The 18,948-nt window shown below is 31.0% G+C and overlaps 2 protein-coding genes across 2 annotated transcripts; both read right to left on the reverse strand.

Moving 5' to 3' along the window:
• Window positions 1–14,954: 14,954 nt before the first annotated feature.
• Window positions 14,955–16,733, reverse strand: LOC127721045 (uncharacterized). The gene has a single exon (XM_052227733.1). The coding sequence runs from the start codon at window positions 16,730–16,732 to the stop codon at window positions 15,767–15,769; it is 966 nt and encodes a 321-aa protein (XP_052083693.1). The 5' UTR covers window position 16,733; the 3' UTR covers window positions 14,955–15,766.
• Window positions 16,734–16,999: 266 nt separating this feature from the next.
• On the reverse strand, window positions 17,000–18,645 carry LOC127721044 (uncharacterized; the record flags this gene model as incomplete). Its single annotated transcript, XM_052227731.1, has 1 exon — window positions 17,000–18,645. A coding segment is annotated over exon 1 (1,221 nt), but the record flags the coding sequence as incomplete, so codon positions are not given.
• Window positions 18,646–18,948: the final 303 nt, after the last annotated feature.

An 18,948-nucleotide genomic window follows, 5' to 3' on the forward strand; every position in this document is an offset into this window, starting at 1 on the left:
AGAATGAAGTTTTATATCAGTACCCATCAATTTGACTTATTATGATGAGTGACAGCACTTTTCTCAACACAGTTTTGGTCTCAGTGAAACATTTCTATTCTTGGTGATAAAAATCAAATGTATTAATCAAAAGCTTCAAAATAGTGTAATATAACTGAAGTCTGATTGATTTTGATTTCCCTTGCTATCTTCAGTATAGGGAAAACGGTACTATTTATTCTGCCATAGGCGACAATACTAACATTTTCTAAATTTACCACTTTTTATAATAAAAACCTGGACAAAACAGTTATGTGTGGTGTTAGTACTTTATTACTCTGTTTTAAAAATTGAAGCCAAATAGTATCATGACCAACTTCCAACGGAGCTTGTTTATGTTATCCATGCCCACCGTCATTTTGCATTAAATTTATGAAATTTTGGAAGTCTTTTCGAATAATTCTCTAGAAAATATTTCAATGGGTTTCAAAATTTATATTGTAAATATACACACTGCAGTTATTCATAGATAAATAAAAAAATATATTGTACCCTTACATCCAATCACAGCGCTCCTAAGTTGACTTCCTTCACCTGCCTTGGGTACACAAAAGGCCAACCTAATGCTGGGAAAATGCAATAGTACCGTTTTCCCTATACTGTGACATAAAGATATAAAGAATTCTTATGACACCATTAATGCAATACTGGATTATTGTGAAAACCTTGGCTATAATAAATTCTTGTATGTCCCCATTACTTAAAGAAACATGGATCATTTCATGTCCCCACCCCTATATGCTGGTTTACCTCTTTCTGTACTTCTTTCAGATAAGGCTTAATAAACTACCTGTATCCAATCATATCTTATCTTATTTAAAATGATTAATAAACAGTACCATTCAAACAGATAAAAATGACAGTTCCATTCAATTTGTATTCAATTTATCCAAAATTTACAACATAAGCACAAATTCAAGATTTTTTCATACTAATCTCCATTCCATGCTTTAGTATATGCCATATTGTGGTTCAAAATTTCAGAACTTGTTATAAAATCCATTATTCTGTCTTGAGATGATAAAAACAAAGATATTAGACATAATAACATTACATATTCAAAATACTCAGCTGTAAAGTTGCCTTTCTTGCCTGTATCAGTCTATGAAAAAGCTGAATTATGTCCCTTGGGAGGATTCATTTCCAACAAAAGTCCTTTCAAACAGTAGAAAATGAAAAATTATATATGCTTGATATAATAAAAGGATAGAAACTACAAAATGAAGCACTATTCAAACATTTGCTGCATGAATTGCCAAGAATGTGATCAATTCTTTACACTGGAGAATATAAAATCTACCTAAATTTAGCCTCAATTGGGCCTCTTTTTTTCTTAGATGGACAATTTTTACACTGAAAATGCTTCTATTATGACCAAATATTACCTTACTCCATAAACAGTACAAACTTAACCAGACAATTTCATAATCTAATATATTATGTCTTGAGAAATACCCAAGGGATACATTTAGGGAATTACACAGCAAAAAAGGCAAATATTGAAGTTAAAAATATTTGTCGCGACTTGAATTCTGGTGTTTCCAATTGAATTAATCATTGCGAAAGGTGAAAACAAATACAAAAGAACTAGAGTTAGGTCCATTTTATAAAATATAATTAATATTGAAATCCTAGAATGAAGTTTTATATCAGTACCCATCAATTTGACTTATTATGATGAGTGACAGCACTTTTCTCAACACAGTTTTGGTCTCAGTGAAACATTTCTATTCTTGGTGATAAAAATCAAATGTATTAATCAAAAGCTTCAAAATAGTGTAATATAACTGAAGTCTGATTGATTTTGATTTCCCTTGCTATCTTCAGTATAGGGAAAACGGTACTATTTATTCTGCCATAGGCGACAATACTAACATTTTCTAAATTTACCACTTTTTATAATAAAAACCTGGACAAAACAGTTATGTGTGGTGTTAGTACTTTATTACTCTGTTTTAAAAATTGAAGCCAAATAGTATCATGACCAACTTCCAACGGAGCTTGTTTATGTTATCCATGCCCACCGTCATTTTGCATTAAATTTATGAAATTTTGGAAGTCTTTTCGAATAATTCTCTAGAAAATATTTCAATGGGTTTCAAAATTTATATTGTAAATATACACACTGCAGTTATTCATAGATAAATAAAAAAATATATTGTACCCTTACATCCAATCACAGCGCTCCTAAGTTGACTTCCTTCACCTGCCTTGGGTACACAAAAGGCCAACCTAATGCTGGGAAAATGCAATAGTACCGTTTTCCCTATACTGTGACATAAAGATATAAAGAATTCTTATGACACCATTAATGCAATACTGGATTATTGTGAAAACCTTGGCTATAATAAATTCTTGTATGTCCCCATTACTTAAAGAAACATGGATCATTTCATGTCCCCACCCCTATATGCTGGTTTACCTCTTTCTGTACTTCTTTCAGATAAGGCTTAATAAACTACCTGTATCCAATCATATCTTATCTTATTTAAAATGATTAATAAACAGTACCATTCAAACAGATAAAAATGACAGTTCCATTCAATTTGTATTCAATTTATCCAAAATTTACAACATAAGCACAAATTCAAGATTTTTCATACTAATCTCCATTCCATGCTTTAGTATATGCCATATTGTGGTTCAAAATTTCAGAACTTGTTATAAAATCCATTATTCTGTCTTGAGATGATAAAAACAAAGATATTAGACATAATAACATTACATATTCAAAATACTCAGCTGTAAAGTTGCCTTTCTTGCCTGTATCAGTCTATGAAAAAGCTGAATTATGTCCCTTGGGAGGATTCATTTCCAACAAAAGTCCTTTCAAACAGTAGAAAATGAAAAATTATATATGCTTGATATAATAAAAGGATAGAAACTACAAAATGAAGCACTATTCAAACATTTGCTGCATGAATTGCCAAGAATGTGATCAATTCTTTACACTGGAGAATATAAAATCCACCTAAATTTAGCCTCAATTGGGCCTCTTTTTTTCTTAGATGGACAATTTTTACACTGAAAATGCTTCTATTATGACCAAATATTACCTTACTCCATAAACAGTACAAACTTAACCAGACAATTTCATAATCTAATATATTATGTCTTGAGAAATACCCAAGGGATACATTTAGGGAATTACACAGCAAAAAAGGCAAATATTGAAGTTAAAAATATTTGTCGCGACTTGAATTCTGGTGTTTCCAATTGAATTAATCATTGCGAAAGGTGAAAACAAATACAAAAGAACTAGAGTTAGGTCCATTTTATAAAATATAATTAATATTGAAATCCTAGAATGAAGTTTTATATCAGTACCCATCAATTTGACTTATTATGATGAGTGACAGCACTTTTCTCAACACAGTTTTGGTCTCAGTGAAACATTTCTATTCTTGGTGATAAAAATCAAATGTATTAATCAAAAGCTTCAAAATAGTGTAATATAACTGAAGTCTGATTGATTTTGATTTCCCTTGCTATCTTCAGTATAGGGAAAACGGTACTATTTATTCTGCCATAGGCGACAATACTAACATTTTCTAAATTTACCACTTTTTATAATAAAAACCTGGACAAAACAGTTATGTGTGGTGTTAGTACTTTATTACTCTGTTTTAAAAATTGAAGCCAAATAGTATCATGACCAACTTCCAACGGAGCTTGTTTATGTTATCCATGCCCACCGTCATTTTGCATTAAATTTATGAAATTTTGGAAGTCTTTTCGAATAATTCTCTAGAAAATATTTCAATGGGTTTCAAAATTTATATTGTAAATATACACACTGCAGTTATTCATAGATAAATAAAAAAATATATTGTACCCTTACATCCAATCACAGCGCTCCTAAGTTGACTTCCTTCACCTGCCTTGGGTACACAAAAGGCCAACCTAATGCTGGGAAAATGCAATAGTACCGTTTTCCCTATACTGTGACATAAAGATATAAAGAATTCTTATGACACCATTAATGCAATACTGGATTATTGTGAAAACCTTGGCTATAATAAATTCTTGTATGTCCCCATTACTTAAAGAAACATGGATCATTTCATGTCCCCACCCCTATATGCTGGTTTACCTCTTTCTGTACTTCTTTCAGATAAGGCTTAATAAACTACCTGTATCCAATCATATCTTATCTTATTTAAAATGATTAATAAACAGTACCATTCAAACAGATAAAAATGACAGTTCCATTCAATTTGTATTCAATTTATCCAAAATTTACAACATAAGCACAAATTCAAGATTTTTCATACTAATCTCCATTCCATGCTTTAGTATATGCCATATTGTGGTTCAAAATTTCAGAACTTGTTATAAAATCCATTATTCTGTCTTGAGATGATAAAAACAAAGATATTAGACATAATAACATTACATATTCAAAATACTCAGCTGTAAAGTTGCCTTTCTTGCCTGTATCAGTCTATGAAAAAGCTGAATTATGTCCCTTGGGAGGATTCATTTCCAACAAAAGTCCTTTCAAACAGTAGAAAATGAAAAATTATATATGCTTGATATAATAAAAGGATAGAAACTACAAAATGAAGCACTATTCAAACATTTGCTGCATGAATTGCCAAGAATGTGATCAATTCTTTACACTGGAGAATATAAAATCTACCTAAATTTAGCCTCAATTGGGCCTCTTTTTTTCTTAGATGGACAATTTTTACACTGAAAATGCTTCTATTATGACCAAATATTACCTTACTCCATAAACAGTACAAACTTAACCAGACAATTTCATAATATAATATATTATGTCTTGAGAAATACCCAAGGGATACATTTAGGGAATTACACAGCAAAAAAGGCAAATATTGAAGTTAAAAATATTTGTCGCGACTTGAATTCTGGTGTTTCCAATTGAATTAATCATTGCGAAAGGTGAAAACAAATACAAAAGAACTAGAGTTAGGTCCATTTTATAAAATATAATTAATATTGAAATCCTAGAATGAAGTTTTATATCAGTACCCATCAATTTGACTTATTATAATGAGTGACAGCACTTTTCTCAACACAGTTTTGGTCTCAGTGAAACATTTCTATTCTTGGTGATAAAAATCAAATGTATTAATCAAAAGCTTCAAAATAGTGTAATATAACTGAAGTCTGATTGATTTTGATTTCCCTTGCTATCTTCAGTATAGGGAAAACGGTACTATTTATTCTGCCATAGGCGACAATACTAACATTTTCTAAATTTACCACTTTTTATAATAAAAACCTGGACAAAACAGTTATGTGTGGTGTTAGTACTTTATTACTCTGTTTTAAAAATTGAAGCCAAATAGTATCATGACCAACTTCCAACGGAGCTTGTTTATGTTATCCATGCCCACCGTCATTTTGCATTAAATTTATGAAATTTTGGAAGTCTTTTCGAATAATTCTCTAGAAAATATTTCAATGGGTTTCAAAATTTATATTGTAAATATACACACTGCAGTTATTCATAGATAAATAAAAAAATATATTGTACCCTTACATCCAATCACAGCGCTCCTAAGTTGACTTCCTTCACCTGCCTTGGGTACACAAAAGGCCAACCTAATGCTGGGAAAATGCAATAGTACCGTTTTCCCTATACTGTGACATAAAGATATAAAGAATTCTTATGACATCATTAATGCAATACTGGATTATTGTGAAAACCTTGGCTATAATAAATTCTTGTATGTCCCCATTACTTAAAGAAACATGGATCATTTCATGTCCCCACCCCTATATGCTGGTTTACCTCTTTCTGTACTTCTTTCAGATAAGGCTTAATAAACTACCTGTATCCAATCATATCTTATCTTATTTAAAATGATTAATAAACAGTACCATTCAAACAGATAAAAATGACAGTTCCATTCAATTTGTATTCAATTTATCCAAAATTTACAACATAAGCACAAATTCAAGATTTTTCATACTAATCTCCATTCCATGCTTTAGTATATGCCATATTGTGGTTCAAAATTTCAGAACTTGTTATAAAATCCATTATTCTGTCTTGAGATGATAAAAACAAAGATATTAGACATAATAACATTACATATTCAAAATACTCAGCTGTAAAGTTGCCTTTCTTGCCTGTATCAGTCTATGAAAAAGCTGAATTATGTCCCTTGGGAGGATTCATTTCCAACAAAAGTCCTTTCAAACAGTAGAAAATGAAAAATTATATATGCTTGATATAATAAAAGGATAGAAACTACAAAATGAAGCACTATTCAAACATTTGCTGCATGAATTGCCAAGAATGTGATCAATTCTTTACACTGGAGAATATAAAATCTACCTAAATTTAGCCTCAATTGGGCCTCTTTTTTTCTTAGATGGACAATTTTTACACTGAAAATGCTTCTATTATGACCAAATATTACCTTACTCCATAAACAGTACAAACTTAACCAGACAATTTCATAATCTAATATATTATGTCTTGAGAAATACCCAAGGGATACATTTAGGGAATTACACAGCAAAAAAGGCAAATATTGAAGTTAAAAATATTTGTCGCGACTTGAATTCTGGTGTTTCCAATTGAATTAATCATTGCGAAAGGTGAAAACAAATACAAAAGAACTAGAGTTAGGTCCATTTTATAAAATATAATTAATATTGAAATCCTAGAATGAAGTTTTATATCAGTACCCATCAATTTGACTTATTATGATGAGTGACAGCACTTTTCTCAACACAGTTTTGGTCTCAGTGAAACATTTCTATTCTTGGTGATAAAAATCAAATGTATTAATCAAAAGCTTCAAAATAGTGTAATATAACTGAAGTCTGATTGATTTTGATTTCCCTTGCTATCTTCAGTATAGGGAAAACGGTACTATTTATTCTGCCATAGGCGACAATACTAACATTTTCTAAATTTACCACTTTTTATAATAAAAACCTGGACAAAACAGTTATGTGTGGTGTTAGTACTTTATTACTCTGTTTTAAAAATTGAAGCCAAATAGTATCATGACCAACTTCCAACGGAGCTTGTTTATGTTATCCATGCCCACCGTCATTTTGCATTAAATTTATGAAATTTTGGAAGTCTTTTCGAATAATTCTCTAGAAAATATTTCAATGGGTTTCAAAATTTATATTGTAAATATACACACTGCAGTTATTCATAGATAAATAAAAAAATATATTGTACCCTTACATCCAATCACAGCGCTCCTAAGTTGACTTCCTTCACCTGCCTTGGGTACACAAAAGGCCAACCTAATGCTGGGAAAATGCAATAGTACCGTTTTCCCTATACTGTGACATAAAGATATAAAGAATTCTTATGACACCATTAATGCAATACTGGATTATTGTGAAAACCTTGGCTATAATAAATTCTTGTATGTCCCCATTACTTAAAGAAACATGGATCATTTCATGTCCCCACCCCTATATGCTGGTTTACCTCTTTCTGTACTTCTTTCAGATAAGGCTTAATAAACTACCTGTATCCAATCATATCTTATCTTATTTAAAATGATTAATAAACAGTACCATTCAAACAGATAAAAATGACAGTTCCATTCAATTTGTATTCAATTTATCCAAAATTTACAACATAAGCACAAATTCAAGATTTTTCATACTAATCTCCATTCCATGCTTTAGTATATGCCATATTGTGGTTCAAAATTTCAGAACTTGTTATAAAATCCATTATTCTGTCTTGAGATGATAAAAACAAAGATATTAGACATAATAACATTACATATTCAAAATACTCAGCTGTAAAGTTGCCTTTCTTGCCTGTATCAGTCTATGAAAAAGCTGAATTATGTCCCTTGGGAGGATTCATTTCCAACAAAAGTCCTTTCAAACAGTAGAAAATGAAAAATTATATATGCTTGATATAATAAAAGGATAGAAACTACAAAATGAAGCACTATTCAAACATTTGCTGCATGAATTGCCAAGAATGTGATCAATTCTTTACACTGGAGAATATAAAATCTACCTAAATTTAGCCTCAATTGGGCCTCTTTTTTTCTTAGATGGACAATTTTTACACTGAAAATGCTTCTATTATGACCAAATATTACCTTACTCCATAAACAGTACAAACTTAACCAGACAATTTCATAATCTAATATATTATGTCTTGAGAAATACCCAAGGGATACATTTAGGGAATTACACAGCAAAAAAGGCAAATATTGAAGTTAAAAATATTTGTCGCGACTTGAATTCTGGTGTTTCCAATTGAATTAATCATTGCGAAAGGTGAAAACAAATACAAAAGAACTAGAGTTAGGTCCATTTTATAAAATATAATTAATATTGAAATCCTAGAATGAAGTTTTATATCAGTACCCATCAATTTGACTTATTATGATGAGTGACAGCACTTTTCTCAACACAGTTTTGGTCTCAGTGAAACATTTCTATTCTTGGTGATAAAAATCAAATGTATTAATCAAAAGCTTCAAAATAGTGTAATATAACTGAAGTCTGATTGATTTTGATTTCCCTTGCTATCTTCAGTATAGGGAAAACGGTACTATTTATTCTGCCATAGGCGACAATACTAACATTTTCTAAATTTACCACTTTTTATAATAAAAACCTGGACAAAACAGTTATGTGTGGTGTTAGTACTTTATTACTCTGTTTTAAAAATTGAAGCCAAATAGTATCATGACCAACTTCCAACGGAGCTTGTTTATGTTATCCATGCCCACCGTCATTTTGCATTAAATTTATGAAATTTTGGAAGTCTTTTCGAATAATTCTCTAGAAAATATTTCAATGGGTTTCAAAATTTATATTGTAAATATACACACTGCAGTTATTCATAGATAAATAAAAAAATATATTGTACCCTTACATCCAATCACAGCGCTCCTAAGTTGACTTCCTTCACCTGCCTTGGGTACACAAAAGGCCAACCTAATGCTGGGAAAATGCAATAGTACCGTTTTCTCTATACTGTGACATAAAGATATAAAGAATTCTTATGACACCATTAATGCAATACTGGATTATTGTGAAAACCTTGGCTATAATAAATTCTTGTATGTCCCCATTACTTAAAGAAACATGGATCATTTCATGTCCCCACCCCTATATGCTGGTTTACCTCTTTCTGTACTTCTTTCAGATAAGGCTTAATAAACTACCTGTATCCAATCATATCTTATCTTATTTAAAATGATTAATAAACAGTACCATTCAAACAGATAAAAATGACAGTTCCATTCAATTTGTATTCAATTTATCCAAAATTTACAACATAAGCACAAATTCAAGATTTTTCATACTAATCTCCATTCCATGCTTTAGTATATGCCATATTGTGGTTCAAAATTTCAGAACTTGTTATAAAATCCATTATTCTGTCTTGAGATGATAAAAACAAAGATATTAGACATAATAACATTACATATTCAAAATACTCAGCTGTAAAGTTGCCTTTCTTGCCTGTATCAGTCTATGAAAAAGCTGAATTATGTCCCTTGGGAGGATTCATTTCCAACAAAAGTCCTTTCAAACAGTAGAAAATGAAAAATTATATATGCTTGATATAATAAAAGGATAGAAACTACAAAATGAAGCACTATTCAAACATTTGCTGCATGAATTGCCAAGAATGTGATCAATTCTTTACACTGGAGAATATAAAATCTACCTAAATTTAGCCTTAATTGGGCCTCTTTTTTTCTTAGATGGACAATTTTTACACTGAAAATGCTTCTATTATGACCAAATATTACCTTACTCCATAAACAGTACAAACTTAACCAGACAATTTCATAATCTAATATATTATGTCTTGAGAAATACCCAAGGGATACATTTAGGGAATTACACAGCAAAAAAGGCAAATATTGAAGTTAAAAATATTTGTCGCGACTTGAATTCTGGTGTTTCCAATTGAATTAATCATTGCGAAAGGTGAAAACAAATACAAAAGAACTAGAGTTAGGTCCATTTTATAAAATATAATTAATATTGAAATCCTATAATGAAGTTTTATATCAGTACCCATCAATTTGACTTATTATGATGAGTGACAGCACTTTTCTCAACACAGTTTTGGTCTCAGTGAAACATTTCTATTCTTGGTGATAAAAATCAAATGTATTAATCAAAAGCTTCAAAATAGTGTAATATAACTGAAGTCTGATTGATTTTGATTTCCCTTGCTATCTTCAGTATAGGGAAAACGGTACTATTTATTCTGCCATAGGCGACAATACTAACATTTTCTAAATTTACCACTTTTTATAATAAAAACCTGGACAAAACAGTTATGTGTGGTGTTAGTACTTTATTACTCTGTTTTAAAAATTGAAGCCAAATAGTATCATGACCAACTTCCAACGGAGCTTGTTTATGTTATCCATGCCCACCGTCATTTTGCATTAAATTTATGAAATTTTGGAAGTCTTTTCGAATAATTCTCTAGAAAATATTTCAATGGGTTTCAAAATTTATATTGTAAATATACACACTGTAGTTATTCATAGATAAATACAAAAATATATTGTACCCTTACATCCAATCACAGCGCTCCTAAGTTGACTTCCTTCACCTGCCTTGGGTACACAAAAGGCCAACCTAATGCTGGGAAAATGAAATAGTACCGTTTTCCCTATAGGTGTTAGCATGGTAAATGTGTGTAAAATAATTTTGTGTGTTGTTTCGTGGTCAATATTTTCAAAGTGTCTAGGTTATAACAATATATGCATTTATGGATAAAACTGATTGAATTAAAAGGCTTGGGAATTTTACAAGTTTTGCAATTTCAATGATTATTTTAAAATACATTTCTGTTTTTTGCAAGGAAGTAAATTGATCATACATAATATGCATATTAAAACATATTTATAGAACTAGATAGAGTACAAAGGAAAATGAGATATATAACTAAAACGTAACTTAATTGAACGAAATGAATAACACTTATATTAAAGCAGAACAGGATCTATCATATAAAGAATAATTCATGGTGTGATTATTATCATAGGAAAAAATAAAATGAGTCAAGTGGTTCCAGCTGTTTTCTGTCCTAGTGAATCTTTTATTTTATATAAAGAACATGTTTTCTATAAGCATGTTTTCTACCAACGTTCTGTTTGTTTTGCGTCTATAGATTAATTAATTCGCTAGACGAATTAGTAGATTTCTCGTTTAGTTTTATCATAGTTATCCAAAATATCAAATAAAACAAATTCAATATTGAAAGCGTTTGTTTGTTTTATTTCTTTCTTTCTTTTTAAACTCCACGAGTTACAAAAATATAAGAACTATAGAATGATGATCATATATCGCGCCAGCAAAAACGGTATGATCACTTTCATCGATTTCACCAGAGGAGAAAACAGTAATTGTTTTACACGTTCACTGATTTCAGAAATGTCTTGAACATTTATCGTATATTTGAACTTCCGACATAATTTTCGCCATCTTTTGTTTGCTTGTCCTCGTTTATAAAATATAATTAATAGAATCATAAAAAAAACATGACATCATAGATGTTTTATAATTATCTCTTTGTCTTGACATATTCGAGGATTTTAGTATCCTAATTACATAGTACTTTTCAAAAACAAATCCGATTTCGAATGGAGACAAAAACCTGATCCAAATCAAAACCTCTGTTGCTTTGAGGACATGCGATAAAGAAATAAAAAGATTTCCGACCTCTACATATCATCTGGCTTTCGCAATGATGGGGTGTTGTCTCGCTATATTCTTACTTGACAATGTTTTCATCTTTCATGGGGCCTCGGTTGCCGAGTGGTCTAAGTAGTCGAATTATCATGAAAACAAAAAGTAGTCGAACTCCTTGATCACTAGCCTTTCAACACTGAGGTTTTGAGTTCGAATCCAGCACGCAGCAGGTGCACCCGACTCCAATCTTTATTGACTAAGATAGTCAGTGTTCTAACTGGAGGTCGTTGGTTCTCTTCGGGCACTATGGCTTCCTCCAACAATAAAAATTGACTGCCAAAAAATAACACAATAGTGCTGAAATTGGCGTTAAACACCAATCAATCAATCAATCATCTCTTTTCTGAATCGGATTTTGCATACATTTAATGAATAATAGGCAATGTAGGCTACTGTACATGTGTTTGAATTTTAGATTTTATCATCTGCGAACATGGTTTACAAAATGCATTTTGATGCAAATGCAATAATTATAAATATTAAAAGTATGCAAAGGTATTTTCAATATCTTGATCATTTAGTAACTGCAAGATTATTTGATATGATATTTCGCTTTAATGTTGCTTTCTGTAACGTAATAATAATTGATTTATTTCTGGTATTTTATATATAATAATGATTCTTTCGTAAATGAATCGGGCAAAATTCAGATTTCAGTTTTTACATTTGAACTGTGCTTGGTTATTCTTTAATGTTCTTCAAGTCAAGCATTATCAAATTTCTAACTTTACAGCATAGGACCGGGTGAATCAAACAGCATACATGTACAAGAACATCATTAAACATTTCAAAAACAATTTATTAGAACGTAATTGTTAGCAAAATTAAATATAAAACACGAGTATTTAAAATAACATCCATGTTGGTAATAAGGAGATATGGTACACACAGAAGTAATATATTACAAACGCAAACTGCAATATGTTGTAAATAATAGTAATTTCTAATAAACACGTCCTTGGTAGAAATGAGTTATGAAAAAAAAATATTACATAACAACAAAGTTTAGAGTATTCTGTGTAAGAAAAAAACTCTATGATGATGATAACAATAAATCAGATGTAGATATGTTATATGGAACTTTAGCAGAGAGGTTGAAGGTATCAAAGAGATATCCAACTCATAATTGGAAGACAAACTGATAACGCCATGGCAAAAAAACGATTAACGACAATGATATCAGCAAACATCTTCAAACACGAGAAAATAATAAAGACTGAGCAACACGAACCCCATCAAAAACCGGGGGTGATCTCAGGTGCTCCGGCGGGATAACAATAAATCATTTTCTAACTCATCAGATCTAAAAGAATAATAAAAAGTTTAATCTGACAAATCTTAATAAATTTTGAAATTGAGCGAGTGACATTCGTTGATTAAGTTGGAAAACCACCAAATAAAAAGAATTTGCCTTATGTAACAGTTTTTAGATCTGTTATAAGGTTAATGTCTCAGTTTTGTCATTGACATATATCATATCCCACATCTCCGGTTACTTATTTTCAGTTTTCTTTTTAGAGTTCACAACAGTTTAGTATCGATGAAATATTTTACAAAATAAATATTAGAAGACGATTGTCATTTACCATCACAATTACATTGATATCTACCTTTCAGTTGTCCTTGAATATTCGTCTCATGGAAAAAAAACAACATTTTTTCGTCGTTTTGTATTTTATTTCATGGCGTTATCAATATCTCTTCTACTTGCGAACTTAAATGTCCCTTTGCTATCTTCCGCCTTGTTTTTAATAATAAAATAAACAACATGTATTTGATACCTAATTGCATTATAAAGTTTTGAATGACTAATGATTGCATGGTTTAGCTTGAGGCTATACAAGAAAATCAAATTAACAGAAGCAGCAAATTTCAATAACACAAACTGAAAGCACAAATGCACACATGGTCAAAGTAAAATAACAAAAATATCAAACTCCGAGGAAAATTCAAAACGGAAAGTCCTTAAACAAATGGCAAATGAATGTTAGATAAAGAACATAATTATATGACAGTCATTTTCTTAAATCTTTTTTTTATTTCTAAGTGCAAAACTACCATTGTAACAAAAAATCAATAAACATGATTTTCTCAATTAACATGTTTTTCTTGCAGCAAAAGCCAACTCTTCTGTTTTAATATGACAAAAGATCATATTAATCTCTAACTGCAAATCCCTATTCTTATGTTATCATTTTGAATCTAAGGACTGATATGTTCTCTATATTCAGGATTTCCAATATAATCTTTATCATTAATGTTTTCCCTGAAACTTATCTTAAAAAAATAATGTACTTCAATCAATTAGATTTAAATTAGATTTCTTACAGACAATAATAAATTCTTTGATAACAAGTCAGCATATTCTGATTGATTGTGAACAGCAATGTACTAAACATCATGTACTATCATGTAAAAACTAATCTCATAATTAAAATATAACCAACACTTTATATAGCTAAATACCAAATTCAGGTTTTATACAAAAGAAGTATATACAACTTAACTATAAAAATATAGTCTTAATAAACGTGTCTATACAAACAATTATGGAATATTTAAATGAGCATTGAGAGAGAAAAAAACAATTAAATAAAAAAAAGTACTGTTTTTACACTTATAAATCGACAATAATAGCTAAATATTTAAGAATCCACGTTTCGGTATTGTTTCTTAAATATTCTATTTGATAATCTACCTATACAAACATTTTCATCAATATTAATGCTCTACAAAACTTACAAAAGAGACAGTTATTATCCACTACATGCAGTGTGTAAGGCCACATATATATTAATGTCCTCTACTATTGCATTATTTTACATATTTTTATTTTTATTTATTAATAAACTTGCTGAATATTTCACCATTTATGTAGTAAAATAATATACTATATTAGTCTTTTGACATCAAAGAATGCAAATGACCGCAAATTATCGTTTTTTTTTGTTTTTATTTTGATTCACAAAGACAATTTATACCTTTGGTTTTTTTTTCATTTTAATGGGGAAAATCATAAAAGGGAATAATTCTATTGAAATAGTGAAAAACATTCATATCGAATATGTAAATATGTCCAGACTTTAGCTTGCAAAAGCATGGTAACCTATCTGTTTATCATATCTTTGATTAGTTTGAAAGTTTAAACTACAATTTAACAAAGAAAAAGAACATTCCGTTTTTTATACATTTTACTCCTATAAGACCAGGACTTTTGTTGCAATATTGAAAACATTTCGAATAATTAAGGCAACTTCATATTGAAACAAATAATATAAAGTATCATTCGAAATAACAATAAACGTGGTGACAAATATTAATTAACTGAAATAAAATTGGATGATGCTTTCCCTATATTCAACAGGAGGGAGGATCCCTATACAAATTATATTCCATAGATGAGAGATAGAATAATGCATTTCGCATTATTACTTCAGCAAATCAGCAAAAGAATACGCCAAACCCAATCTAATATATTAGGGATAAACAGAACCAATTTTACTACACCCGATACATATTTCGCAGTAATCGTCTCTTCAGTGATGCTTGACTCAGTTGAGGCCAAAATATTTAAAAATCCAAAACATATTTGAAACAATGAATAGCTGATGTACTAAACAAACGACCAACAGTAAAGTCAAACGCGAATATTGATTAAAGTTTAATATTGGAGTGAGTCAGAAAAAAAAATCAATCCAAATCATTATACTGTGACTTTTAAATTACTTTTCGTAGAGTTCCAAATTTTGTGGATTTCATAAGAATAGGCAAACCAAGAATGTTTGTATTCAACGAAGAAAAATTTCCGAAAAGATTGTATACACACTTTTGCTAAACGGTGAAATCAAGTATCCACGAAAACCCATTTCTTTGTTTCAATCCACGTACGTTAATTGGTACCCACGTAATAAATGAATCCATAGTATAAATATCTTTGAAAGATAACTACTCTGTGTACATATGTCGTTCAAAGAATGAAAAATAACTGAAACTTCACAACATCAATATCGAATAGTCTTAAATGTTACAACCTGTCATCGTATGTTGCCTTTTCCCGTTTTAGTTTACACCAACGCGAGAAATGACTGGAATCATTAGAAAAGAGCATAAACTGTTGTTCACCTAGTCGTCCCGATGCCCTTTCAATGACATTCTCGATGTCGTAAACATTATAGTCTGGTGGACCATATTCCAATAACTTGAAGCTGCCATCAAAATAGACTCTCAATTCGTCTCGTATAATTGTCCTATGCGATAAAATGCCACAAAACGCATAATGTGCAATGTAGCATGTAACATGAGATTCATTGACATCTTTTATGTCTAAGATGACAGCATCATGCCACAAGTTCCAGTAACTGTACCTTATGATGTTTCCCCTTTGAACATCTGCTGCCTTTTTTATTGGCATAAAATTTACGTCAAATAATAGTTTGTTGATTTCAAAACACTGTTTACATATTATTCCGTGTTCATGTTGCTTTTCATTCCTGATCGATTCATCACTTATCCCAATAAATCCACTTTTCCAAAACAAACTACTGGTTAATCTGAATTTTGTTACTTGAATACTGAATTTTCTTCCTGTAACGCAATATGTGGCAAAATGTTCGCAATTATTATCTAAGAGGTCATAATCGTACTTTCCACTCGTCCCATCACCTTCAACAAAATTCCTTGCTCGTTGTACAGTTTCTTTCCGCGTGAATGGCCTTACTCTGTAAGCTATGACACGAATATTTTGTGTTGCAAAGTTAAACAATCTGGTTGATTTACCGATGATAGCTTTTTTGCCAAAAAAGACACCTGTTACTACTCCAAAAAATGTATTTGATGCTTCTATTATTTCAAACCGTTTGTCAGGAAGTTTAGACTCTACAATTGCATGATGATCGTACACTGTACCAGCAAAAACGATATGGTCTCCTTCTTGAATTTCGCATGCAGAGAAAACAGGAATTGCCTTGACACATTCAATACAACCACTCATTTCTGATAATTCCTCACAACTTATATGTAAGGCATTCTTGTTATCCTCTGTGATTCGATTTGTTGTGGTAAACGCCGCACTGTTTTCTAAATTTGTAAATCCGAAGTCATCGTGTGATTCAGAGTCATCAGGCGTTGGGTCTACAGATGATCCGTCAATTGCATTTTGAACTAATGGTACAAGTCGCACATTTTCTCGCATTGATAAGAACGAGTCAAGTCTTTGTCGGCTTTGTGAACAATTGCTTTTAGAACAATTGCCAATGCGTGATGTTGCTTTTTCCCGTTTTAGTTTACACCAACGCGAGAAATGACTTGAATCATTAGAAAAGAATATAAATTGTTGTTCACCTAGTCGTCCCGATGCCCTTTCAATGACAGTCTCGACGTCGTAAACATTATAGTCTGGTGGATCATATTCCAATATCTTGAAGCTGCCAACAAAATAGACTATTAATTCGTCTCGTATAATTGTCCTATGCATAAAAATGCCACAAAACGCATAATGTGCAATGTAGCAGGTAACATAAGAATTGTCGACATATTTTAAATCTAAGATGACAGCATCATGCCACAAGTTCCAGTAACTGTACCATATGATGTGTCCCTTTTGGACATCTTCTGCCTTTTCTATTGGCCTAACATTTACTTTGAATAATTGTCTGTTGATTTCAAAACACTGTTTACATATTATTCCGTTTTCATATTGCTTTTCATTCCTGATCGATTCATCACTTATCCCAATAAATCCACTTTTCCAAAACAAACTACTGGTTAATCTGAATTTTGTTACTTGGATACTGAATTTTCTTCCTGTAACGCAATATGTTGCAAAATGTTCGCAATTATTTTCTAAAAGGTCATAATCGTACTTTCCATTCGTCCCATCACCTTCAACAACATGCCTTGCTCGTTGTGCAGTTTCTTTCCGCGTGAAAGGCCTTACTCTGTAAGATACAACACGGAGATTTTGTGTTGCAAAGTTAAACAATCTGGTTGATTTTCTAATGCGAGCTTTTTTGCCAAGGAAAACACCTGTTGCTACTCCAAAAATTGTATTTGTTGCTTCTATTATTTCAAACCGTTTGTCAGGAAGTTTAGACTCTACAATTGCATGGTGATCGTACACTGTACCAGCAAAAACGATATGGTCTCCTTCTTGAATTTCGCATGCAGAAATAACGGGAATTGCCTTGACACATTCAATACAACCACTCATTTCTGATAATACCTCACAGCTTATATGTAAGGCATTCTTGTTATCTTCTGTGCTTCGATTTGTTGTGGGGAACGCCGCACTGTTATCTACAAATGTAAATCCGAGGTCATGGTGTGATTCAGTGGCATCAGGCGTTGTATCTAAAGATAATCCATCAATTGCATTATGATCCAATTTGGGTCGCATATAATTTTGCATAGAATAGAGTGACAGAGGTATTTGATCACTATTTAGAACAGTATCAATATTAGTTGAACTTTGCCCCGACATAACTTCTTTGCCTAAACCTGTGATTGAATGTGTTAAAGTTCAAAGAGTTTGAACTTTATTGTTCTTTCATTGGATTGACCTTGACCTATAATCGTTGATTGATACAATAAGACAGAATCTATTTCTTCTGTTAACCATTACTGTTCTGATATCACAACATAGAATATTGAACTGGCTTCAAATAAACTCGTTTTCCTTATATGACATTTATTTCATAACAGCCGATGTAACATGTTCTGGAAATCCTTCGGCCATATTGGACAAACACATTCAAAAGTATTACAAAGATTTCAATTAAGCACTTACGCATCAGTAGTTTCACTTTCTTAGTAGATGCATCACTTCAGGCCCATGCTACTCTCTGTTTGGACGGAGCTGATACTCACAAAATTTGTGTCTCACTAAGATGCTATTTCAACTAAAGATTTTTTTACGGAATATCTTATTATAATATAATGGTCACTGAACTGTTTGTTATTAGTACATTCACACCATACAATAGCAACGAGTTGTACATCATCGTTTTGTACCATTCTAGAAGGAAGGAATAGATACGAATTGTTAAATAGATGTGTGAAATTAATATACAGGGGACTCAAAAACCATATCTTAAAACCGATCTGAAAAAAAGCATCTGAATGAATTTTGCAGCAAAACGTTATGAATTTAATCATGTTAATATTAAGATGTCTTTCTGGTTTTTAATTAATGTTGTTTAGGCTCCATCT

Source organism: Mytilus californianus, unplaced genomic scaffold (genome assembly GCF_021869535.1).
Source record: "Mytilus californianus isolate M0D057914Y unplaced genomic scaffold, xbMytCali1.0.p SCAF_115, whole genome shotgun sequence".
NCBI classification, from domain to species: Eukaryota; Metazoa; Mollusca; class Bivalvia; order Mytilida; family Mytilidae; genus Mytilus; species Mytilus californianus.

Coding starts and splice junctions, on each gene's coding strand:
- LOC127721045 (XM_052227733.1), bottom strand. CDS start 16,732: ATGAGTGGTTGTATTGAATGTGTCAAGGCAATTCCTGTTTTCTCTGCA.